The 27,185-nt window shown below is 38.3% G+C and overlaps 1 protein-coding gene across 5 annotated transcripts in view; it reads left to right on the forward strand.

The window, feature by feature from the left end:
* RBKS (ribokinase) overlaps window positions 1-27,185 on the forward strand; it is a 70,416-nt gene that overhangs the window by 31,783 nt on the left and 11,448 nt on the right. For 3 of the 5 annotated variants that reach the window (XM_069800340.1, XM_069800339.1, XM_069800337.1), the window contains 3 exons: window positions 3,085-3,249; window positions 8,276-8,367; window positions 18,021-18,209. In XM_069800340.1, the coding sequence (XP_069656441.1) occupies window positions 3,085-3,249; window positions 8,276-8,367; window positions 18,021-18,209 (446 nt within the window). The remainder of the gene's footprint in view (window positions 1-3,084; window positions 3,250-8,275; window positions 8,368-18,020; window positions 18,210-27,185) is intronic. The other 2 variants (XM_069800338.1, XM_069800341.1) reach the window with 2 other exon arrangements.

The raw sequence follows: 27,185 nt of genomic DNA on the forward strand, positions 1-27,185 counted from the left end.
AACTTGAAGGTTTTGTGTACAAGACTATTCAATGCTCCTACCAAGTAATTGCACAGAAATTATGATACCATGACACACCCAAAACTTGGTCTCGTATTCATGAACTGTGTGTTTTGGCAGCAAACGTTTTCCTTGTAACATTCTTTTCTGGTCACAAATATCATCTTTTTTCCCTATGAATTATTATGGAGAAGCTCTGCAGCTATTGTTATAATTGCATTGTTTGAGATTTTGGTGAGTTCTAAGCACTACTACTGATGGCTTTTAGGCTTGTCATCCCATTATAAATTGAAGGTTATTGCACTGTGGTGTTTACTGGTTTGCCTTTGATTTTTCCATTGGCACTTCTCATCTGGTGGCATCTATCTTTCTAAGAAGTGACAGTAGCAGGTTTAGAAGCCCAGCTGAGGACAATATTTACATATACTAGCATTCACACTGTTTCAAGTATTGATTGGACCCAGTCCTCATCTGGTGTAAGCTTGCACAAGCTTATCATCTTCATTTAGCTGTTCTAGCTTATAGCAACTGTGAATGTGGCCCTTAATATGATAGGTGATGTCTACAAAACTTAAAATTATGTAGATGCTCCCATTAGAACTGTGAATTTTTAGTCTAAGTAAAGATACGTTAGAATTAACTGTAATGCAGTAAGTATATTTTTCTCATTCTTCGTGTGGGTAACATTTTACCTCACTTGAGCTGTTTCCAAGTTAGGTGTACTGCTTAAGGCCTCACCTAGAGTTAACAGAGATAGATAGGCATTTCCAGACAATAGCTTATCTCCTCCTCAAACAGATATCTAAGATATGTAAGATTAAAAAAACTCTGAAAATACTTGTCTCTCCTCCTTGTCGAAGGAACCTAGAAAACTAATTTTTAGAAATTAGTTTTCTTAGAATTTTCTAGAATGTAGGATTTTTTTGAAAACTTTAAAAAATAGTTAATGTTGGACAAGATGAATCCCACCGCTCTTTGCCATCTGTCTTTAACTCTGTTGTCCCTGGTGCTGATTTCCCATCTGATTTTCCTGGCAAGAAATAATTGCTTTCAACAAAATGGTTGCTGGTAATACAAAATTCTGGTATTAATTGTGAGTACATGGGTCTAGATTCTGCTTTCATGCATGCTGGTGTAAGTTTGTGGTGACTGCTGTCATTCACGGTTAGTGTGGTATATGTAGCTAAGAAGAGAATGTGGCTTTTTCCCTCCAGCTTGGGTTAAGCCTGTCCAGAGTGTTACACCACAGCAGGTAGTGCATTTCCCTGGCAGGTTTGAAAGCAGACTTTAAGTCTCTGACCTTTTGTAGTTACAGAGAAAAGCTTCTGACTGTGATCCAGTGCAGCATGGTCTACCTTGAATTTGCACATATGGGTTTAAGCAAACAGCCTTACTTATCGCCTTGGGCCATTAGCTCTGAAGTCTAATAATAATATACATGTCAGTACAGCTAAATAGTTCAGCAAGATAATGCAGCAAGACATGTGGATAGAGTCTGAGATTCTAGGTAGCACAGAGTCCAGGCAGAAATGAAATATTTTTGTTCCACTGATTCCCTGCCTTTTACTGTTTGCACTGCTGTACCCTATAAGCTTTCAAAATATATGCTTGGCCAAATAGGCGCAATTTGCCTTTGAATGTTTTTCCTCAACTGGATTCAGATATCTTTAATAGCATTTACTTGTTGCAGAAGGTTTTTTCTTTTTTTTTTTAATCCAAGATGCCCATCATTGTCTGTTGAAAAGCAGGGTGTTGGCTTTAAATGCTGAGGTTTTGCTTTTCATATGCAGCTGTTCTGTACCAAACCATTGACAGCAGAATTGCTTTGGAAAGCTTGGGCCCCTCCCTCTGAGATCACTATATTATTCTTTCCATTGTCCTGCTTTCTCTTCAGAACATATTTAGGGAGACAAGCTTTGCACATTTCTTATTCAGAGGACTTTGAAGTCGCATTCAACAAAAATAATGTATTTAAAAACATAAATATTTATTTACAGAGTAATTCAGTTCATTACAGAATTGGTAGCCTTTAATGATTGGCAGTCCTTAAAGGAATCTTCAGCGGGGGCGGGCTGGGCCTGTAAATCAAGGAACAACTGACTTATTGAATTTAATACCTGAGTGATTAATAATAAATTTTAATTTGAGGCACCCATGCCTGAGGTCTCTAGGTGTTGTAACAGGGATTAAAAAAAGAAAGAATGAAAGAAAGAAACTGCAATAAAAGAAGGCAACTTGCATGTCTGAAGAAAAACAAAGGAATATTTGGAACCTACATAAATGAACCTCCTCACCTAACTGTGAAACAAACTACGAGAATGAAAAGGATCTTAGATGCGCTTTGAGATACTGCCGTGTTTCTACACATATAGGTTTGCTTAGACCATTCTACTGGCCAGCTTTCAGAGCAGAAGAATGTCACCCACCTTCTTTACTCACTTCCGATAAAACTTCCCTTAGACACAAGCATTAACCTTTCTGGGTTTTGGTGGCAAGCTGATTCTGGTTTTCATGATGGTTAGGGACCCTAACTTGAAGTGTCACAGGTGAATGGACCAAGCCTGCTTCTCTGAAATCTAAAGAACGTACATAATTTTCATAGCTGTGAAATAGTCTCTGTTTCCAGCTGATAGGAAAATTTAAATTTTTATGGCATTTTTGGAATATGAACTCAGTAATCACATTGATGCTTTTCTCTTCCAAGTGCTACTGGAATATTTTAGGAAAATGCAAATACCAGCTTTAGCGTATGTCCCCCATTTCCACTGTGACTAGTACAGTACTTCTTTAGAGTTCATAGAAAACACCAAAGTAAGACTGGGGAAAGCCCATACATGACTTTTGCCAAAGAAATATATACTGCATTTGTTGTGCAGTGTAGCATTCATTAGTCCATCGATCTTCTTGATTACCTTCTGAAATCTTTGGATATTTGAAAATGTCAGCAACGCATACATTTTTAGTGGGGTTTTTTTGGAAAGCCAATTGAAATGCTAATCTGAAATGTATTGTAGAAAAGCAAGAAATTGTTTTACATACTTTATTGCAAAAGTTAATGTAAAAACCACAATATCTTCCCTTTAGGACAGAATGTTATTGTCATAGTCCCAGGAGCCAACCTGCTTTTAAATTTTGAAGACCTGAAGAGGGCTTCTGATGTCATCTGTAAAGCCAGAGTGGTTGTTTGCCAGCTAGAAATAACCCCTGCTGTTTCTCTTGAAGCTCTGAAAATGGCACGTGCCAGTGGAGGTAATTTAACATAAGCCATTCTGTCTCCCTCATTTGTGTTGCATGAAAAATATTCTTTATCATGCTTTCACAATAAAGATCCTGTGGTCTATTCGGCTTTCTGTCATACTAGTTTTATTTAGAAATGAAACAATAGCCAACAAATTCATGCTACTCTAACGAAAACTGAATTCAGTTTTAAAATTTTGCAGTGTTTACCTTGAATGGTGAATGAACCCATACCCTTATAATCTCCCCGTATATGTCTGGTGCTGCCTTTCCTCCTATTTTCATGCTATGACTGAATACAGTATAATGTTGTTTGTTAGGTCAGGAACTATGGGCCTGACTCTGGTATTATTCCAGAGCAGAACAAGCATAATGAATGCAAGTCAGTAAAGTTCCACACAAAGTGAATGAAATGACCTCAAAAACAGACTTACGCCCTTGTTCTCCCAGCACAGCAGTAGGAATGGCTGTGGTTTTCTATATAGAACTTAACATCCTTAAAGTAAAATAAATGCTTTTTCTTCTTAACCAAAATTCTTAAGAGTGTGACTTGGCATACAGCCATTGAATAGACAGAGTCATGGTCTGTGAAATTATTAGTAAACTGTTACTGTGCTGTACTTTTAAATATAGGCCATTATTCCTTCAGTGTAGCATATATTTAGATAAAAGCTGACATTTTGCTTGAACAGGATCAGGTTTCGCTAACAACATAATGTTTTTAAGTGCCTGTAATGCTTTCAGTTACTCAAGCACAATTACCGTAGTATTTGAACACTAAGTAAATAATTATGTGAGGCATCTAGATGAGATTAAAAATATGTCATTTGTGTCTATCCAGAAGATAAGACTGGGAGGGTACAGCTCATAGTATGGTCAGTCACGCAGCAGGTCAGGGATGGAACTGGGATCAGAACTAACTGGTTCCTTGCAGCTGAGCCCAGGCTTGCTCCAGTAGATCATAGCATGTTGGGATTGTCGACTCTTCAGTCCTCCTTCTGCACCAGTATCTGTTCCGCACTTGTTGTTATCACTGGTGTTCATGCACTAGTGAAGACATCAGATGTAGCAGAACTTTATGCATCGTGTTCATGTATTTTGTGCTGATTTAAGCAGCTATGTTACATTCGAGCCTGGGAGAGTGTGGCTCTGAAACTATGGTGGTAATAGTCATAAACACTATAAATAGAACTGCATGGGGAAAAATTATTTTGACTTCTGTTTGAAATATCAAAACTGGGTTCATGCAAATCTAAATAAAAATTAAAAACTTTAGAAAACCCAGTAGCACCTGGAATGCTTAAAATATAGGGGGAGCAGGGGGGTGGAACAGAGCTTACTATATTTTTTCATTATGTTTTATGAAAATGGATTAAAACATTCTTAATCTAGTGGTTAATGGACTATAGTTGAGTCATAAGTCAATATCCCAGACTTATTTTGTCTACTTCTAAGTCTATGCACAGTTTTGGTAAGATGCTTCACACTTTTGTCACCCTCATACGGCAAGATGCCAGCCTGTGACAGAAGAAAAGATAGGATTTTTTTACAGGCAATTAAAAAAAATCCAAACCTGATACATGGAACAGACATGCAAGCATTTAGCAACTGTAGACAGCACAATATATCGAGAAAAGATAGTGGTTATCTGTGGGCCAGCTATAGTTCTTTGCTGTCAGTCTGCTATCCTTGTGCAGCTCTCATATCGGGAAAGCTTTGGTTGCTTCTGCTTTAAAGCAATAGGCTATACATGTTCAAATGTCATGTGCAGTCAAATCTAAGTAAACAGCTGAGTTTGTAGCACTGTAAAAATCTATCCTTAGCCAACTGTAAATTGTTAATGCAATTTTCCTTCTTCTTGCCTGCAATACCCTCATGTATAATGCAGTACTGCATGTTAGGATGTGCACTAGACTATTTTTGTTTAAAACAGATGCATACCCAGATGCCTCAAACCTCTGTTTCAAGGGTTTTTTTGCTTGTTTTTCTTCATTCTTACTGAAAGAAAAAAAGAATAAGATGGCGAAAGAATGTAGACACGCAGGCAAGAACCCTTTGCTTCTGTTCAGTGAACATCCTCTGTATCTGTAAGCTAGAGAGGGACATCTCATGTTCTGACATCCTCTCATTGTGGCACTAATTATTAAAGATCTTGTGACAATCTTGGGGAGAAGGAAGGAAAAAAGGGAGGAAGGAGGGAGGGAAGGAAGGAAAGGAGGGAGGGAGGGGAGGAAGGGAGGAAGGCTTGTGAATAATTATATGAAATGGGTATAAATTGTAGTGGAAATCTGACTGGAAAATTCTAGGTTTTTGATGGCTACGTTTTGTGAAGCTGCTGCTGCTTCAAAGAGGGGGACCACTTCATTGATGGCAAAGCGTTATTGTGTATCAAAGTCTGTAAAGCAGTTTTGGGGCTTCTGTAATGACAGACTCCATAAAAAATGGCTGATAATGTCCAGCCTATTAATACTTGTAGTGAAGAATGGGCTGGAAGCAGCCTCAGTTGTTAAGGTTCCATGTCACCTGCAAGTAAAGGATCTATTTTTCAGATGCTTCAACTTGTTAATCTTGGGCTGCAATTTTTCCTATCAGCTGTTTGTCTGTGGTTAACTCTGTAATTTCTGCCAAAGCATAGTGGCTGTAGAAACCAGGCAATGGAAAATGCCTCCCACCCTACCCCTTTTAAATTATGAATACTGGCTACCTTAACATTCACTTAAAACTTGATAGCAAGGAGCTATCTTATAAAGATAAGCCTTTACAACAGTATGGAAATCTGCCTGATTTTTACTGTATTATCTGCCTTTGGAAAATAACTACCTTTCACATAGTCTTGAGAAAATTGTTAGAGCTTCCCAGCTAGCTTCCCCTGAGAGTCTGTCCACACAGGCAGTTGTCCATTTGGGCAGCATGACTTCCAGCATGATTCCTGAATCTGGTTTTAGGCAACTTCTTTTATACAGTTAAAGATCTCTTGTAGGCCCAGGAAGTGCAGAGCAGGGGCTTGCTTGATTTGAATACAGAAGAGACAAAAGCTGGACGGGAATGCTGGGGAGGGAGAGTAAGTTTCAGACAAGGGACGTATTGGAGACATTTGCTTGATTTTGGGGGTGGCAGAGGAAGAAGGAAGAGAGAAACTGAAAGGGGAACAAAATTGCAACAGAGAATAGGATTTGTTGAATCAAGACTGGGCTAGAGGTAGAGTCAAGGAGTAGGCTGTGGGTACTGGAAGTGGGAAAAAAGCATAGGAGGTGGGGCGTAAAGAGATACGATGTGATGAAAGTTGAGTGAAGAAGGTTACTATTGCATAGTGCCTATGCAAGGAGGGATAAAGAATGGAAATTAGGTGAGGAGAATGGATCTTGGCAAAGGGAGAGAAAGAATTTGGGCAGAAAATAATTTGGTGTTCCTCAGGGGGACCAAACAGATTACCCTGTTCACAAGCCATGCTCTTCTTCACAGCCTGAAAGAGAATCTTAGGGTTTCCCTGCTCAGCAGATAATAAATATGACAGCAAACTAATAGTAATGTATTTCACCCTGTTCATGATGAGTCTGTATTACTTAAAACCCAAGTTGGAACACTTCCAGTGCTGCTCCTGACCCATATATATGTTGGTATGATACCACATGACAGTTTGTTTTCCAATATGTGCTGTTTGTTTGTTTTACCTAGGAAAGTATACCTTAAAGATTTCTGTTTAAAAAAAAAAAATTATTAGGGTTGCAATTCAGAAAATAGGAAATGCAAGAGTTAAGGTTGCCTGTGAAACCTTAATTTGTCTCCTTTCTGCATATGTATTATGTTGCAGTCTTTAATTACGTGATCACATGCTGTTTTTCAGTGGTATGTGATCATATAATTAAAGAGTTTATTATAATACATACTGTATTGTAATAATATAAGGGAGCCAAATTAAGATTTCATTGGAAATCCTAATCCTGGCATTTTCTGACTTCTGAGTAAATGTCTTTGTCACTTTAATACTCTTTTTAACGAGGCAGGTAGAGAGACATGATAAAGTTGTACAGTCAAAGGCTAAAACTTTCAGAGTGTTAATCAAAAAGGTCATCTTCTAAACTTCTTGGTATTCAGATTTCAGAAGTCTCTGTCCATCTTTCTCTTTTAGGGCATTAAATGGGATTCAGAAGCATTCAGGGTGTCTGAATATTATGTGCCATAGCTTAGGGTCTGAGTATGTGTTTAGGACTGAAAATTTAGACATCCAAATTGGAAGATTTGATCACTTACTATAAGGAATATTTCTAAAGTAAGAGAATGTGCTTTATATAAAAATGATGGCCTTGTGGTTAAGACACAGAAGTATTAATCATAAAATTGGCAAAGTGAGAAGCCAAGTCTGCAGACTTCCTGTGTTAACAGTGAGTAAGTCACTTACACTGTCCTTATGACAAACCTTTTCTGCTGTTACATGGGGCCTTAGGCTACTGTTTAAAGTTAGGTTAACTAACATATTCTACCACGTGTTAAGTTTAGGCCTAGCTCTGCCAGACAGCATATTAAAAATATACAGTGCCTTGTCTACACTACAGTTTTATAATGTGGCAGTTTGAACAAGTTAGGTAACAACACATTCAGAGCACGTTTAACTCTTTGTCTGGACATGCCCTTCATTACTCCATACCCCTGTTTCTTCATGTACAGAATGCAGATAACAACACTGAAAAAATTCTAGAACTAAATCAGTTCTTGTAAAACTTATTAAAATCCTGGAGGAAGCATCATCAGTTAAACAAATTGCATTAGTGTCTAAGGCTTCCCCCCCCCTTTTTTTTAATTTAAAAATTTCTTGGTTAGTTTTTCTGTTACTCTTCTTTCATGTTCCCATCATGACAGGTGCCTGCACATGAATTAGAAGGGAACTTTAATATACTAAACAAAACTTTAGCAGTTCTATAAAATGAGGACACAGAAACTGAGAGCCTTTTGTGTGTTAATAATAAACATTGAGGGCCATGAATTAACCACAGTGGTGTTTCAGGTGATGGTTTATGACTTTTTTTTTTTTTCCTTCCAGTAAAGACTTTATTTAATGCAGCTCCAGCCCTTGCTGACCTAGATCCACAATTTTATACCCATTCTGATATCTTCTGCTGCAATGAAACTGAGGTAAGGTCATATGTCATGTTAAAGAAAGAGTCTTAAGCAGTAAAATTTCAGAGGGCTTCTGTTCTCAGAAATGCAGCATATGGAGCAGGAAAACCAAGGCATGCTCCTCATAGTCCTACGTAGGACTTTTGGAGGTGACAAGTTTGATCCCTGACCTAATGAGCAGAGAGGAGTATTCTAGAATACCATTAGATTGCACTAAAAATTAAATTGTTTGCAGCAGAAAAGTTGTGTCCAGCCTTCTTTACAAGCAGATGAGTAAAACGAATCTATGAAAGGACACTTTTAAAATGTTATCACTGAGTAGTAAATATTAAAATAGATCCTTGTTCTTGTTTTGTGGTCCCTTGATATGATTAGCAGGAATGTGCTAGCCATAGTGTTCTGACAGTTTTAAACTTGCTTGCCAGGAGGTGATGCACGCATGCTGCACTTGATGGTAAATAGTAGCTTCATATGCCTCTTCCTGTCAGGTCTGTTTTCAGTGAATCTGTTTCTCTGGCCCTTCAACTGTATGTTTCTGCTTTTTTTTTTCCTCCTTTCCCTCTCTTTTCTAATTCAAGTGTGTTATTTCTCCCAAAGGAAATTATTATTGTCACAAGAGACAAGCTTGTCTCATAAGGCCTTCGTTTAAATTTTTTATTTATTAGCATTATGCATGCTGTGTTCCTTCCCCTCATCCTCTCTTTATATAAACAGGAATGTGGGAGAAGTAACCTAGTGGATAGAAGCCATGCTTTGATCATAGTTAAAGTTATCTCCAACAAATATTTCTGCAATGAACCTTTGGGTGGAGAGGAGAGGGAAGAGCTACTTACTTGGCCCTGCTTACTTACAGGATTTTTTGTCTGATGACAATGTCTATCAGAGTCCATCACAAACCATATCAGAAGTTCTCATTTCACGAGTCTTCTAGCATTTAAGGGTCAGTCTAAGTAACCCAAATGGACATCCGAGTTTTATTCTGGGATGTTTTGGTATGTGTCTGCTGAGTTCAGATACTCCAGAGCATTCAGGAATTAGCAAAGTAGGAAGGTGGGAGATACCATGGCTCCTCAGGTCTCTGGAAGGCAAAGTTTCCAGTGTAACTGGCAGTGATGAAATTTGTGGCTCAGACACTGTCCAACAGCTACCAGAACTCAATTATATGTGATGAAGAGAATGCTAAGGCAAAGTATTTATTCTTTTTCAGGGGACTAGCAGGACACCCATATGGTGTTTTCTTCATTCTTTCAGAAAGCACTTATGCCTGGACTATGCCCCTGGATTGGCTAAACAGTGTATTGTTGCATATTTTGGGCAGAGAACACCAATACTGTCCCACCAATTTAGTAAATGTCATTCGTTGTTTGCTTTTTTCATGTCACTAGTTACTTCCCCCCCCCCGTAAAAACTTATCCCCCATATATTAGAAACAAAACTTTGTTTTTCATTACTTGTCTATTCCCAACTTTTCTCTCATTGCTCCTTGCAGCACACATGTTAAAGTTTTCCCTTTGTTATACTTTATTGCTAGAGGACAGTCTTGAAAGAGACATTCTTCGAGAAGTTTAGCTTGCTGGAGCCGGGGTGTATTATTATTACGACCACATGGAGAAAGGAAAATTACTTCTATTTGGAGAACAAGAAATACAGGTGTATAATTATAATAGATCCCTGCTAACTCATCTACCTTTCCTGCTGAGCTGAGGGTACAGTTTGCATTCTTTTCTGCTATTTTCTTTTAAAAAGTGATTACCATTTGAAGATAGCTGGGATCACTGTATGCAGTGTTAGACACAGAAATATGCTTACTACTGTTCAGGAGGCTTATCTCTTCTGAATTTATGGAAATGGTAGACCTATGGAAGTTACTGCCACCCATATCATGGGAGCACAGATCCAAGTGTGGGACTCCTACAGCATATTCTGAGAACAAGAATGGCACATAAATACCTTTGCTTTTAACAATAACTTTTCCATACTTGGCGATAAAATCAATTATGTTAGCACGACTGTAGTAATCAATTATGTTTGATTTCATCCTCTCTGTGTGTCTGATTTGTTATTGAATTGATTTTCAGGGATGAACTGTTGCCATTGTTCCTTTCTTTTTGCTGAGAAAAGAAATATGAAGCATTTGTTTTTCTTATGTCAGAAGTTTGAAAGTTGTTTTTTTAGTAATTGTTATATATTCATATGCCATCTGTTTTCTGTTTTCTTTCATGACTTTCTTTAATTTCAGATCCCTGTAATGTATGCACTGCAGAAGTTTGATATAGAGATAAATGTTTACATACCCAAATAAAGGTTACCAGTCACATCTCTGTATGACACTTAAAAGCATAAAGTTAATTCTACAAATCTCAAAGATAATTCTAATTTCTTAAACTTTGTCCATTCAACCAACTACATCTGCATTTCCTTCATCTTCTTAAATCAGGAAGTACCTAAGACTTTGATGATTCAGAATATATACAGAGAAAAGATCTTTTTATACATGTTTTTTTATTTCCCTCGGTATCTACTAGCAGTCACAGTCAGAAAAGAGCAATTGGATAAGATGGACCTTTGCTCTGAGCCACTATGGCCATTCTTATATTATGATTTTTTTTAAATATTATTCTCTATGGCCAAATTTATTGAATGTGCTGCTTACAGCTGCCTTCCTGAAATATTTTGTTCCAGCTCCATTGCCCCTCCTACTTGGTATTTCTAAGTCTCAACTTCCTTCTAGCCAAAATCCTATTTGTGTTCCTGCCTTACCCCTTTTCGGATCTTTTATTTTTTATTTGGGATTTTTAGGTACTACCAGAAAAAAAATAGTGTATTTCTGCTTTATCTTTACTTAGTCTTTTAAATAGTTGATGAATCGTCTTGGGTTTAAAGATTAACTCTTTAGAGCTATCCAGTTCAACTGCTTCTAAAACATTCTTTTTAACACAGACGTATATGCTAGGACAAGATTAAATTTACACTGATTCTCTTTTATTGCTTCATTTGGCTTTCTTAGTCATTTAAATTTACAAGTATTTAGCAGACAATTTTACCAAAATGTCCTTATCTTTCTTGTTCACCAAGACATGCTTTTAAATGATAAAATCCTGTGGTTTGTGGATATTATGTGAATGATATGTTTCTGACAGAAGACTATGTTAGCTGTAGAACAGAACTCTAGCCATTTAGCTTAAGACATCTCATACACTATGTGGAGTGTTTGTATTGTTACGGATGAGAAAAAGGGGGTAGTCCTTGTGATTAGCTGAATTATTACTGAGTCAGAAGTTTCTGTTATTTATTTACTGCCATGAAGGTCAGGAGTTTTGATCTGCAATGCCTTTGTCACAGAATAAAAGTTTTAAAATGTCAACTATAGTTTCAGACAGCCTTTGGATGTCGGGTCCCAAACATGCAAATATCAAATACATCACACCTTATACTCCATCCTTCATTAAATGCTTTAGGATTTAATGAAATCACATGCAGTATCTGGTATAACAGCACAGCTTGTTCTTATGGATTTATGTGCTAGAGAAAAGCAAACAAAATTATACTATCAGTGAATTATCTACCATTAGTTTGTCTAGAAGGCTCTTCACAAGCTGTTCTTTTCACTTTTGCTTGTTGCAATAATAAATTTTTTTTATGTTTGACATTACTTTCTTTTTATGTGGTTCATGAACAAAAAAACTCAGAATAAATCTTGCAAGGTTATCAGTTCTTTCTTTGCTTAGCCTGTAGTTCAGTTTTATCTTTTCCCAGAAAGATCAAACTTGTTGAGACTAGTTTGTTAATTCCCAGATGTAGCACAGCCTAATCCCTGAGGTTTGTGCAGGAATGTGCTAGTTCTCCATTCCCTTAATTCTTCTAATGAAAAATAAATGTATCCGATGTCATCTTAGTGAAAACCAATGGTTGTGCTTTTCAGTAATCTATAAATGTTGAAAAAGAGACAACCCTATACAAGATGAGCTCTTTGGAATACTTACCATTTTTTTCCCACGTATTTGCATGAGTCCTTGCTCCAGTATGGCCCTAGGCACAACCACAATGTCAATACAGTTCATGTGTTGTTTTTCTTATTTAGTGTGTGCATGCAATTACACAGCCCTGCAGGTTAGGAACCAAAATATATTGCACATCAGCGATTTCAATTTGGTCCTAAATGTTTTGAAGAACAGCTGCTTCTCCGTTCAAAGAATACTGAGGAGCCCTTCAGGAGAAGGAAAACTCCTAAATGGTTACAGCAAATTATTTAGTTTGTCAAGCTATTTTTAATGCAAAACTGGGAGCTGCTTTCTCCCTTATGTAAAATGGGTATCAGACTTGTGATCTAAATAAGAAAGGCCTAGCAAAGATTTAATTAAATGCTAGCAGAATACTTCGGGGCTTCAATGGTAGAAAGCAGTAAAACTAAATATAAGTTGATTGCTAATTTTGTTAAATAAAGCTGCAAGATGTATAAAAATAATACAGAAAAATAGGTATTATCCTATTGTTTCCTTTTAAGTGTTGTTGTCTATTACTAAAGGCTAGATCATTTTTGGAAGAAATATTAATAATGAAAATTCTTGCTAATGTGTCCAAAATCAAGAGACAGTATTGACTTTTACAAGATTCAGAGAATACCAAGTTTATAAAACTATATCTGGGGTCTTGGATTAGGACATTTAAGATACTGCTTATTAATATAGAGAGATTAATACTAGGGATAGTCTTTCTTAAGAAAAAAATAACTAATAGCTCTAGTAGTCAAAACAAAAATAGGTCCTTTAGAATTAAAATATTTCAGAACATCTCTTGAATTTGCCTTTTCTGTTCTAAGTAATGGAAAGCTACTACTGTGACATTATGTAGAAGTTGCCAGCAATTCACAGTATATTTTAATTCCAACTTTGTTCTAAAGCCTATTTTATCAGTTGCTGGAAACTATGAAATTTCCCATATTTAGTCTAAAATGGAAGATGTTACTTTTGAGAGGGGAGGGAATAGCTTCAAGCCAATTAATTTCAGTCAGTTTTCAATTATTCTAGCACGATAAGTATTTCTGTCTGTATGTAAAAATTTTATAATTTGAAACAACTGGAATTAGCTTGGCTTGTGGCCTGATATTGCAATTGCTTATATACCAAATCTGTCTCATTACTTCTTTGGGACTGTTCACATGTGTTAGAATTAATGAGGTTGAGTTCTTGTTCTGTCATTCTCAGAGAAATCTCCTAAGGTACAAGCCAAGTTTGTAGCCAGCTGGCTTACTGTGTTTAAATATTTAAACTTAAAAATATTTTAAATTATCATATGTCATTTTAGATGGGTTAGCCTTAAAACTGGCACAGTTTCCCCATTGTTATTTATTAATTCTGTTCCAGCAGTACCAGGCAACATTTGCAAAGTTGTTACTGTGCTAGGTGCACAAAAAGCAGTCCAAATGATGGACTGCTCCCCAAAGAATTAACACTTCTTGTTATTTCACCAGTTTATATTTGCTGAGGATCATAAGATCACAGAATTTGGGAACAGACCTCTGGAGGTCTCTAGTCCAACACCCTGGTGAAGCATGGCTGGTTTAGGTCAGATTGCTCACAGCTTTGTCCAGTCAAGTTTTGAATCTCCAAAGATGGAGATTGCAGACCTCTGGGCACCTGTTTCACTGCTTCATCACCCTTGTGGTGAAAAAGCTTGTGCTTATAGTGGAATTTCCCATGTTCCAGCTTGTGCTTGTTATCTCTAGCCCTATCCCTGTGTACCTTCAAGAAGAGTCTGGCTCTTTGTTCCCTATACCCACCCATTAAATTGCTGTAGACAGCAATTATATCTCCCCTTAGCCTTGTGTTCTTAAGGCTGAACAAGCCTGCTTCTCCCAGCCTCTTCTTGTACATCCTTGTCTCTGGCCCCCTGGCTGTCTTGATGGCCTTCCATTGTAGTGTGCTGTAGTGTGTCAGTGTCTTACTTGTGCCAAAGATCCCAAAACTAGACACCATGCTGCAGATTTGGTCTCGCAAATGCCAACAGAGGATCCAGAACATCTCTCTGAAAGTGGTTGTGTAAGCCATACGCTGCCCCAAATGCATCACAGCTAGGAACACTTGGCAAAGGTTCATATCATACTTTCATTCGCACTTTTAGCCAGTGCAAACTAGTACTGCTGTTGAAAGAAGTTAATTGTTTTGCGTTGGCTTTTGGGGATGGTGTGGGATTGGGGGGAGGGGTGTTAATTTTAACACAGATCTGCCTTGCAATCCAATTTGTTTCCTGGCCACACAAATGGCTGTGCTGGCACAAGAGAATAGGCCATGTGGACAAGAGTGGAAGGGAAAAAGCAGGATCATTTTTCTTCTGTAGCAGTGCTGGTTTGTGTCAACTTACTGTGACTAGACGCCACAGTGTAAAGAGACATGGAGAGTTAACTAAGATTAGTGAGGATTATGGCCAAGAACTTTCCTATCAGTCAAATTAAAAGCTTCAGTTAAATGTGTCTTCCACTTTTGTAAACAAAATTAAGAGAATTCTGTGTGGATTAATTGTATAATATCCATCATAGGTTTATTCTGACAGCAGTTTTGTGGAATGTCCTCTTGCTTTAATAGGTTCATTTAACTGAGGAGTTTTATGAGACTAGCTGCAGAAAAATAAAATTCTTAATTTGCTGCTCTTTTGTACAGTGCTATGGCAAATGTCCATATTGGCCTTTTAGTATTGTTATTTAATTTTTTCTTTACATAACCATTAGTTATTTCCTTCAATTGTACCACAGTTTGTTTTTTAAATAAGATTCTACTGAAGGGAGGAACTTAAAAACTCACCACAGTATTTAACATCAGTTGACATTTACCGCAATCTCTAATTATTGGCACAGAATCTGTCTGGCTTCTGCTGCTTTTATGGTTCTTCCAGCTTGTTCCAGTGTTTTTTAGTTTTACCATCCTGCTGTAGATGAGTTAGATGATAGTGGTTTCAAGCAGTTGAAGATCTACTTTTATACAGACTCTGCCTGTTCAAATAATTTTGTTTATTGGTATAAGTAGTGTAAAGATGAAAAGAAAGATTTCTGCAAAACCTTTCACATATCAGTCCCAGAACAATTCTTTCACGACCCAAGCGAAAAATCCTGTTGACTTGTGACACAGCAAGCACCAAGAGGGGTGCAATCCTAATGCTAAGCATACAGCATGTGCATTTCGTTAGTAAGAATATTATGTTTAAATACTTCATTTACCTTGCTCATGAGCTTACAGAAGTGTAAATACCTCTTAAATAAACCCAGATTAGATTTGCTGTTTCTCTACCAAAACCAAATCCACTTTCATCCTGGAGAATCTGCAACATAGGTAGAATGTTTGGAATTATTGCCCCTCATAAAGTACATTGGAAATTCAGATAGCCAGTTTCATTCAAGGATTTGTGGTAATCCATTTTTATTCTTGTAACGTGATGCATTAGGTATTCTGAATACAGGAATGCATCATTCCTGCTCCAGAGATCTTAGAATTCATTAAGAGACACAGACTCTTTAGATGTTTAAATATTAGAGTATATCTATATTTTAACACTATTTATTATCTATCCTTAGTTACTCCACAGCCATTATTGGTGTATTGACTTCTTGCAAACCTTGCAAGAAGATACATTCAAAAGGTTTTGTGAGATATTCTTTGAAACAGATTTTCTTATTTGAAAATACTTTTATAACCTTTTAAAAACTGGAATAGGTTTAATTTGCTTAGTTGGTACTGCAAGAGAAGTTTGAGCAGCATGGTGACGTGCCAAAGAGAAAATTGGATAGGTTTAGTTACCTTCTTATAATTTAAAGCTTAGGATATTCTTGTCTGGGATCAGTGTGGTTAACAAAAGTAGTTTTAAATTGCGTGTACGTGTTAACCACACCTTGCCCCTGCAGTGCACAAGTTTACCCACCAAGGCCTGCCACACCAGATTCTGCCATGTAGCGATCAGATCAACAGTGCTTGAAATCTTTTGTGCACTTGTCTAAGTAGGGGCTGCAGAACTTGGTCCTGTAATTTTGAAAACTAAACCCAGAAAGTACTCTGCTAACGATACTATAAAGTCTAGGGAGTGTGTTGGCATAATCTGGCCCTTCAGAGCCTAAGGATGGCTTCTCTCTCCCGGGTCAGGCTGAAACGCAGGAAATGACAGTGGCGAGCAGCAGGCACTGACTCATGCTGGGGGCGGTTTACTTTGGGATGGCTGTAGTAGTTCCTGTCCCCAGCTGTCTGCCCTCCCTCTCTTTACTACAGGCATGGCCTGTGCTTCGTGAAGCAGTTGTTTAATCACTAGAGTTTACAGTCCATTATATCAAGAAGTATGTGCACTGAATTCACGTTGCAGTAATGCGGAGGAAGGTAGTTTGAAATGTTTCAGCAGCTGTTTCCCAAGAAGCCGAGCTGCCCATGCAGCAGAGGTCATGAAGTGTAGCTGGTGAATAGGTTCCAGAGTAAGTTTTCCACTGAAAATAAGCCGTAAGAGTGTGGAAGTGATGCCCAGTTATTAGGCAGTTATCTGAAAATACTTCAGACTGCATTTTTCAGGATCCAGCAGCAGCCTTATAGTGCAAGATAAAGTAGGACTTCCCTCTTCTCAAGCAAGCAGGACAAGATTCAGTAAAGACAGCAAAATACAGTATGCCTGTTTACTTACAATAGAAGGCATACCGTATTATGCAGGAGTACTGCCTGCTAGACTGTTTCAGATAAAACACACTGTATTTTCTCTTCCCTTTCTTCCTGTTTCATTCTTGTTTTCTTCCCTGCCAAAACAAAAAGAAAAAGTACATGACACTTGGCAATGCTATGCCAGCAAGAAAATGTATGAAGTAGCAAAAAGGATGCTTGGTTCTGGAGTCTTCGCTGCAGATTTTGGGGAAATTTTGCTCTTAGTTGGGTGGAACTAGAAGAGATTAATTTTAAGAGCCAATTGGGAGAAGTTGACTTATGGTCACCATCTGTTAGAAGAAGAGTTTATCTGTGTTTGTACAGAGCCAACATGGAAGAGTCTCAGTCTTGACAGAGGCCTATGGACATGGCCATAACACAAATACATAATAATCTTGTAACGGACCTTTGCCCAAAGAAGGCTTCAGATAACTTTTAGGTATTCTTATCTAAAAATATATATTAAAGTAAACAGAGTGGTCAAAGTTGAGCAATTATTTTTTTTTCCTTGAAGAGATTTTCCCTTGTGACTTCCCTCTGAACAGTGACAATTTAAAAAAAAATATAAAAGTTTCTCACTTAGTGATAAATATCCCCCAACAATAGTGACCGAGTTGCCACGTAGCATTTTTCACATAAGACCACAAAATGCTTTTGCGAAGGCTATGTCATTGTGTCCTTTTCACAGATGAAGAAACTGAGGCATGTGGGAGAAATGTGATTACACTAAGGGTTGCATGCCAGGTAAGTCATAGAAGCTGGAACAGAACCCATGCCTCCTGTGTCCCTGCCTAGGCTGCTCTCCGTTAGTCTGCTGTGCCTGAAGTAGATGCTGATTTCAAACAAGGAGCAAGGCATAGCTGAATATCGGTGTAGGAAGTGGTTTCATGATCATCCTATAATATACATTTTAAAAAGATACTAAATACTGTTTTCAAATGCAACTGTTGTCCAAAAATTAATGCTGTCAGATTATGATTTTTGTTTGCGTGGGTTATTTTCCAGGCAGAAATTTTAACGGGCATCCCAGTTGGCAACCTTGAAGATGCTGAAAAAGTGGGATGCATGCTGTTAGAAAGAGGGTGTAAGCTCGTAATTATTACTCTTGGAGCAGAAGGCTGCATGATGATATCGGTAGAAGAACCCATTCCAAAGCACGTTCCTGCTGGGAAGGTCAGAGCTGTGGACACTACAGTACGTTTTTGTGGTTTAACTGTCTTGCTTTGGAAAAGACTGCTTAAGCACTAAGGGAAAGCAATGAGTAATCAGCCAAATCTTTGGGCACTAGCACAAAGGCTAATTTATGATGTGAAATTGAGATCTTGCTTCCAGCCTCTCATATATTAAATGTCAGTTCACTCGAGTTTTATAGTCTGTATTGTAGGTGAGCTAGAATTATTATACATACTGATAGTACCTTCATGTTCCCCCTTTACTGAAGTCAGTACCTGCCTCTGACAGTAATGCATGATGCCAATGGCTTGAGCTGCAGTCCTGTTTTTTCACCTTTGCCCAATCATATAATTCATCTTGTCCAGAACTCAGCTGCTGTGGGAGAAAGGAGATACTACTGCCCTCACAGTCTGGAACTGAATGTTTGCCTTTTCTGACACAAGCATGAATTGCTTACCAAGTCTAGCATAAGGTGACTGAAGACATAATTTTTACAGAATATAGTGGAAAAAAACCAAAAAGTTCTTGCTCCTTCATGACGACTATTTTATGATGATGGGTAAGAGATACTTGGTCAGAGGCATTTTAGTCTTTGGCATGAGGGTACTTTATTTACTTCCTGCTCAGAATTAAATGCAGAAAGCATACTCTAGCAGACCACTAAATACAATACCCCCAGCAAAAAATAAAAGCAGGACAAGCAATAGTTAAGATAGGATTGCTATGAAAACCTTACCACATTGCACATACGGGGCTATTTTGTGTTCCTAGTATTATCTGACATAAATCCAAAATAATTCCAGTGGAGTTACTGAGAGCAGAGCAGGTCATTTTCTATGTACTAACTATACATTTAAATGCCTGTTATAATAACGTCATATTACATATGTTCTGTTACAATAGTTCATTAAAATCCTGGGGATTTTACCATCTGGTGCATTCCATATCTGAATTGCATTAATAATAACTAGTTCTTGTAGCATGTTTTTTATTCATGGACCTCATACTGCTTCACAAAGAGGGAAGGCAACTGCTTAAAAGATGAGGAAACAGAGGCATAGGGGACTGAAATTACCTAGCTCATTAGCATGCAGTGGTAGAGCTAGGAGTAAAGTCACTTCATCTAAAACAGAAGATCACTCATAGATTTGGACTGTGATGTGCTGGTACTGTGGAAGGCTTTGTTTCACTTTTAAATTTAGTCCTTTTCAACTTAACTCTGAAACAGTGGCTTTATTTTCCTCCTTTGCCCCTTTGTCATTTAGAAGTTTGACCTCAAGTTAGTGCTGATTTTGGAATGTTCTAAAGTTCTGGTTAAGGGAGGCATCACTGTACTGTGCTGTGCGTAAGGTTCTTGGTAGGGGACTACAGATACCAAACCACCTCTGCCTGCTTTTAGCCCAGAATTAGAAGTGCCAAGGGAGTGAAAGTCAGAGCTCCCAAAGCTGCCCAGAAGCAGGATTTATTAGCTTGGGAGCAACACCTTGTGAACCTAGCAGTACGGCTTCTTGCTCTGAGTTGGTAAATCCACTATTGCTATCAAAGCTTAGTGTAGAGTTTTTTCTACATCACACAGAAGTGATGAAGAAGAAACATGTGTGATCTGCTTCTTCAAAAGAAGCAGAAAATTGCTGCCAGATCAGCTATTGTTTGGTATCTTAAGATATTTGCTGCTCTTGGAATAAAACAGCAATACTGAAACCACACACTGTGACTGAAAAGCACTTTTTATCTTGCCTTGCCTAACAGTTCAGAGTTTCATGACTGAACTAATTTAATGCTCTTTTTTTTTTTTTGGTCTTTTTTTTTTAAATAAAAGCAATTTCTTTGAGTTTACTGAATCCTTGCCCTGCCTCCTTGTGGCCAACAGGTTACTGGCTTTCACATAGCAGAGGATTTTCACAGTTAATTTTGTTAATCTACTTAAATACCAGTGGGTTGTTTTCAGTAAAACAGCTGTGCTCAGTTTACTCTTGCAGACTGAATGAAAAAAGATGTGTAGGCCTTCCATTATAAAAGTCTTGCAGTGCTTAGACTGATTATCTCTTTGCCTGAAAGCAAGTGGTTTTAAAGCAACCCTTCCAAACACTAAGCAAAATGTCATCCTCAACTGACCTGGATAGCTCTATTACTAAAATAAATACTAAACATTCTAGTAGGACATGTTATTCTCTTCAGAGGCATGTCTGCAGCAGATCCTTCCCGAGGGAAATAAGCTGAAGCTGTAAAGTGGCTTAGCAAGTAGCCACCTATGCACAGAGTATTCAGAGCTGTTCATGTGCATGCTCTTAACATGCCATTTAATACTAAACAAAAGTTGCTACCTTAAACTGCCCTGACTTCAGCAACTTGAGGGACCAGGCAGTCATTTTTTAAGCTGCCATAATCCAATCACATCTCGTCATGTGCCTGTATCCATATTGACATTGTTTGGCTCTGCAGAAGGTAAGGTTACTGCCAGACAAAAAGTTAAATGATGTGTATAACCCATGATAGGATTTGCAAAAGGTCACAGAGCCCTTATGAAAACAGTCTGTATTAAAACAGAGTTTGCCATTTAGAAGATACACACATGAAATATCAGATGAGCTTCAAAGGCCTCTTCCACTGTAGAAATTTTCCCATAGCTGCTACCACTGCCCAGAGCCCTCTCTGCAGCAGTGCAGGTTCAATACTGCCTCCTGGTCATTTCTGCTGTTCACAGCAATTTTGAAAATTTTTTATGAGAAAATACTTGGGTAGGTACAGCCACAAAGATTAAGAATTTGAGTTCCTTGTCCCAGGTAGCATGCTCCCCATTCTCCGTGTTCATAGGTTCCTCAGAGAGACTAAGGGTTGATAGACCATAGAGCCTGGTTCTTCCTCCTAGTCCTTGATAGGTGGTTAATTTAAGAGTTTATTGGCAGAACACTGGGAAAAGCTGGCTCCATCTCCCACTTTGTGGTGGAACATGAATCTTCAAGATTGAAAGTCTGGCATTTTTCACCCACATTAAATCAATACTATAAAGGGGAAAAAAAGGCTTGTTGATTTTTTTTTTTTTTAGCGCTAATTATCTTAATGTGGGCTTTACTAATGTATGCAATGCTTCCCATGACTGTTAGCAGAGCTCTGCATACACAGTCCAAAACATGTAGAGCATGAATAGTCATTTAGAAGGAAGTTTTGCAAGACATGGTATTGTAAAGCTGAAACATCTGTTTCTTCTGTTATAGCTAAATAGTGCAAGAAGCTTTTGTTAAGAAAATAAACTTTCCCTTCATTTTACTAGTTTCTGCTAGCTATTTTCTGTATGCAAATTTTGAATAAAAATAAGTGTATTATTGAAAAATCATCCTTAAATTTTCTGTATGAAGGAAATATCTGATTAAGCCCACTAGCTGTATCAATTTGTATTTGAAGCAGATGACGTATGTTAGAAACATTTGACACATAAAAAAACTACTAATATGTAGATAATATAAGAAAGGTATACATTATAATCTATTTTCATTACTTTAAATAGTTGCTTTTAAATCTACTTGACTACATGAAGTTAAATATATGTATTTATTTTTGGAAGAAGCTGTTTCCACTTTAGGTGAAACTATTACATGGAGCTGCATTAAAATAGCTGTGAAGGATAATGATATAATTCCATTTATATGACACTTCTTCAGTAGGTAGCAGAAGGTTTCACAAACCATTCACAAATTTGATAAGCATTTCATAGAAAACAATAATATCATAGACAAGCATTTTGCAGTTGCGTGTGTGTGTGTGTGTGTGTGTGTGAGAAGCAGTTTGCTTGCCGCTGAAGCAGAAGCACAGCTGAGGTGGAACACAGCCACTGCTTGCGAACACAGCTGTGGGACATGACCGAACACAGTCAGGTCAAAATTGTACTTGAGGTGAAGTAGATGATCTGTGTGATGAACCACACAATGATCCTGGATTGTGGCATCTGCTGCTGTAGTAGCCCTGAACACGCCATCCTGGCAGAGACATATGCAGTCTGGTAACAGGGAAGGCCACAACATTGTCCATGTTGGAGAACGAAGCTCTGCTCTTTTTGCCCCTTCACCCTTGCTATTCCTCCTGTGCTTCTGACAGTCACACAAAGTGTAATTTACAGCACTATTTACATCTATTTACATTTACTAATTATATTCCATTGAAACTGCCAAGGAAAATTTGTCAGAAGAATGTAATTACTCAAAGCTGGAATTTGGCCAGCAGTGAGATTAGTTCCCTTCCATTTTGCAAAAAAAGCACTATGGGATCTTACAGAGCCGAGTGCTTCAAGTGGCAGCTGGGGACCAAGTCAAGCCCCTGAGGTATTGCCGGAGGCCTGCCTAGGGCTTGGTATGTGCAGGTGGGCTTTGCGGAGGCAGCTGGGCTGTCTGGAGCTCCAGGTTACTGGGGGTCTGGGCTTTAGAGGATTGTCCGTGCCAGGCCTCCTCTGGAGGTGGGGCAGTCCAGTGGTCGGTCGTGCCTGCTGGCTCTGGGGCTGCACCCTGGGGCTGCACCCTGGGGCTTGGAGCTTTGCCTTTTACTGTGGTTGCTCCTTGCAGTTGAAGGTGGGGTGTCCTGTCTAGCATCCATGCTTCAAATCGGAGGGCTGGCACAGGCAGAATCTCTCCTACGTGGGGGTATTAGTGGAAAACGGCAGCTGCCCTGCTGTCACTCCCCCATTTCCAAGTTGCATCATGGAGGTCACTTTTTGTGGGGAGGTGCTTAGGGTTAGTTTTTGTAACCTCTGGTTTGCTCCAGACCCTGGTTTGGATCGAGATGCTGAACAGCATCCATACATGCTTGCATCAGTTAGGGTGACTCCAGTTTCCATCCCATCTGGTCTTTTAAATACATAGTACAGTTGCTCTGCTTAATGTCTCTTCATCAGCTTCTACTTGACCTCTAGGTTTACACATGCCGATGTTGTGTGCCCAAAACTCCTGCATTAGCACACTCACAATCAGGAGATTAGGCATCTGCATATCTAGCTTAGGCGTGGATGTATTCTCTGTAAAGACAAATGGAGACACTTGGGCACACAATATTTAAATGAAAATTTGAAATCACTTTTCACAGTGGTGCCCTCAGTAATCACAGCAAGTCCGTGGTCTCCCTTTTAAATCTCATGGAGAACCGAGAATGTTTAACTCCACAGTATTTCTAAGCACAACCATTAAATTTCCCATAAAATTTCTTACATTACCAGCATTTTCTCTGCCTGGCTGTGCTTTTCGATACAGAGAGTGCACAGCCTGCTGAGGGAAGCTAAGGAGATCGCAGGTTGAGGTGCCATGCTTATAAACAGTAAACTCATTTATGAGACATGATAAAATTCAATATTTAATCTACTCAGTTATGCCTGAAATTTGATGCGAGTGTATGATTTATTCTATATGGTCCTTCTCTGTATGACATTCTCAGAGACAGATGATACATACTATTTGTCATAAAGGTTACCATTATTTTTGCATGTCAATTCTGCAAAATGAAGTCTAATTACTACAATATGAATTTGTCATCAGATGTTTTGTGTTCAAATCCTATGAAGTTGCCCTCTGATTTCTTATTACAATGTATTAGATCTTGCTCTTTTACTACGGGATAGAATTAAAAAGGCTGTCTTTAAGCAGTAGAGTGCTCACTGAGCAGCTTTGTAGTGAACTCTTAAGACGTTACACAGTCTTTATTTTAATAAAGCCTCATATAAGTGTATAGCTATATAATTTTAGATATGTCACAGTATTCAGGCCTGTGCCGTAATTGTCGTCTAAAGAAGGCAGTGTGGTTTAGTGATTTGAACAAAGGATTGAGTAAGAGTTCCAGCGCTCTGCAAAAGACTTGCTGTAAATCCTTGGGAGAGTTATTTGTCTTCTTTGTATGCCAATTTATCTATCCATAATTGGTGCTGCTATTAATGTATTGCATATAAATCATGAAAAGTCTGTTAGAGGTCAGAACAGAACCTGGGAGGCCTTTTTCCAGGCTTGTCATAACCTCAGGCCAGTTGTGCTTCTTTGGGGGCTTTGCAAACTCATTGAAGTTCTGCTTGAAGTTGAGAGGTCTTGTCTGTAAAAATATGGTTTACACTAAAATTCTCTGACTTAGCTGTATCTTCTGGTTTGGAGGAAGCCTGAGCCAGAGGAGTGAAGTGGACACTGAAATAAAGCCTTAGAATATAAATAAATCCAAAACAGTCCTCCTAATAACAGCAATTCTTTGTCTCCTGACTTTGTGGCCTAACGTCTGAAGCTCAAGGGGATATAAATACAACACTCTGTGCAATGACTAATTACTCAAAATTCTGTGCATCAGCAGAAGTGGGACTTGTGGTTGACTCTAATATTATCAAATGCCTTTGCTATTTAATAATCTTGTAGCCGTACATTATTTAGCATGCTGTTTGCACAAAGAACAGTGATTTTATTTCAGCTATCTCTCAACAAAGTAAAAATGCAGCTGGTAGTAAATGAAGCATTTGGCAGACAATGTGTCTGATGTACAGTTCTCTAACTTGCTAAGAAGAGAAAAATGTTGTTGAGTGTTTAACCTTTTCCTACCCAAGGATGTAGCAAGGAGTAAAGTGACCACAAAGGGCAAGGTCTTCTATTCTTCTTTTTCATTTTTGTTTTCATTTTCATTTTTTAATTTTTTTAATTTTTAATTTTTTTTTCTTTTTTTATTTTATTTTTCTTTTCTTATCTTCCCTTTCTTTTTCAAAGAAAGCAAAAAAGTTACTATCGGGCAAACAGCTTATCTGTCAGTGGGTTTTATTCACACACCAACACAGAGTAATTATGCCCAGAGCTCCCATTAACATCCCGCAAACCGACAGCATAATAGCTTCCTTTCTTTAACATGCAACCAAAATAGGTTAATAAATAAGTTTAGTTCCAGCCATAGCCCACTTTCTGACTTAGCCTTCTGCATTCCCCCTTTTACAAATATGGAATCCATTGAATTTTGGAACAGAAAAAACATGAAGAATAAGTTAATCTGCCAGACACTCAAATCAGCAATCTGCACTGTAAATCTATTTAAAGCTGCATCTATTATGTTCTGAAGTTCAGCTGAACTGTGAAAGGGCACATGACTGAAATCACTGCATTTGAGTTGACTCACAGTTAAGTGTAGATGGGAATTGCTTGGTTCATCACAAGTTTCTGCTTCTGATTCAGGCCTTCTAAAGACACTTCAGTTTTTGAAGACTTGATCAGTGGCGTAAGGGTATACAGGTATCCAGTGATGAGAGCAATTGCAAGAGTTGCGTCCCTCTGCATTGACAGTCAACTGAGAAAAGGTAGAGCAAGCTCTTTCCTCTTGGAGACCAAAAAGCTATATTATCCCCATTTTACAGATAGGAAAAATGGAACAAAAATGTTAACGATTAGGTGCTCTGAAGCACTAGCTAAAAATATCCTGCTCCAAGTTACATAGGGTGTTGGGGGGATGTACCCAAAAATGAAGCACAGGCGTATATTGTCCCATGCTACTCTCTTAACTTCTAGACAACATTGTCATGGAAGGAAACAGTTTATCATCTGCCTAGTAACTGTCTATTTTAATCTGTAAGAACAAACAATGTAAACAAAATGAGCAAACAGAATCAGGCTTGTATAGAACAATTTGCAGCCTTGTTTTCCGGTGGAAGATTCCATGGACCACCCGGGCTTTGCTCTAGTCCTTTTCTCAACCATGGATCATCTAATTAAATCCCTCTCCATTCCTGACTCTAAGTGGAAGAGAGCCTACAGTCCTGTACAGTTTCTTTCCAGATGGAAATGCATAATTTAACAGAGATACAGCTGATGGGGAGAAGTGGGCCCAAAGCAGTATTAGCATTTGCCACAAATTGCATTAAATTACAAGGGGGTACTTAATGAAGATGTAGAATAAAAAGATTAAAACTAATATTTACTTTTCTAAGCCCCTTCTAAGATTGCAGTGCCAGGCAACAAAAACCTCATAGTAAAACTGAATTTCTGTCTCAGTTACTTTAGTGATACCAAGAACTGTTTGGGTTTGCTATACACCATCAGTACCAGGTCATAACATTTTATCCCATTGCAACCTACAGCTTTGTTCCGTATACATGTATACATATACGTAAAGTTGCTAAGCACCTTACATTATTTACTACTTCTGTACTCACAACACAAGGTAAAGTACTACTCTTACTGCTGTTTTGTAGATGGGGAACAAAAGCACACAGGGACTGGCTTGTCAGTGGCAAGCAAACCTGCTTCCCTTGATAAAACCATAACTTCTTCTCTATGCTTCTCTTCAAAGAGAATTAGCATTAGAGGAAAAATTTTGTCAGGATATCACCTGTCTCATTTTTAGAACTGGACATCGTTGTAGATGTCGACGTAAATGAGAAAGTACGTAACAGTACAGAGTCGCTTTGCATTGGATGCTTCTTGAAGAGGCTGTAAAGGGTTTGTGGAAATGTGCTACGAGGACAGGTGCTTTGGCTCCACTACTGTCATACTGAGAAATATTCCAATTTGGAATTTAACCCACTTGATTGGTCTGGACAGAAAAAAGTAGGGACACTGGCAGCATTTATGCACCAACTCACATGTTTTGTTTGGGGGCCGGAACACATGAAGGATACAGCATCCAACATCTGGGCCTGAGCCTACTTTCTGATGAGGTCTAGGGAAGCTGAGTTCAGAAATATGTTGAAGCTATCTTCGTGCCATCTCACTTCTGGGATGCTTTAGTAAATGAAACAATAGTATAATTTATACAGGTTGAGAGCAAAATTGGAAATGACCGGATTGCAGCAGAACGTGCTGCATCCCTTTTCCTGATTTGCTCTCCTCCCCTTGTCTTTATGATGAAGCCAGCACAGGGTCTCCACCAAGAGGATGTTCAGTGCTGGTATGTAGCTCACCCTGTGTTCAGAGCACATATTGGGCTGCCAATGTCAGTTGTAATAGTGCATAGCACTCTGAGATATCTGAGTTGCACAGAGGATGGAGAGGAAGGAAGACCAACTGT

Source organism: Haliaeetus albicilla, chromosome 13 (genome assembly GCF_947461875.1).
Source record: "Haliaeetus albicilla chromosome 13, bHalAlb1.1, whole genome shotgun sequence".
Lineage (NCBI taxonomy): Eukaryota > Metazoa > Chordata > Aves > Accipitriformes > Accipitridae > Haliaeetus > Haliaeetus albicilla.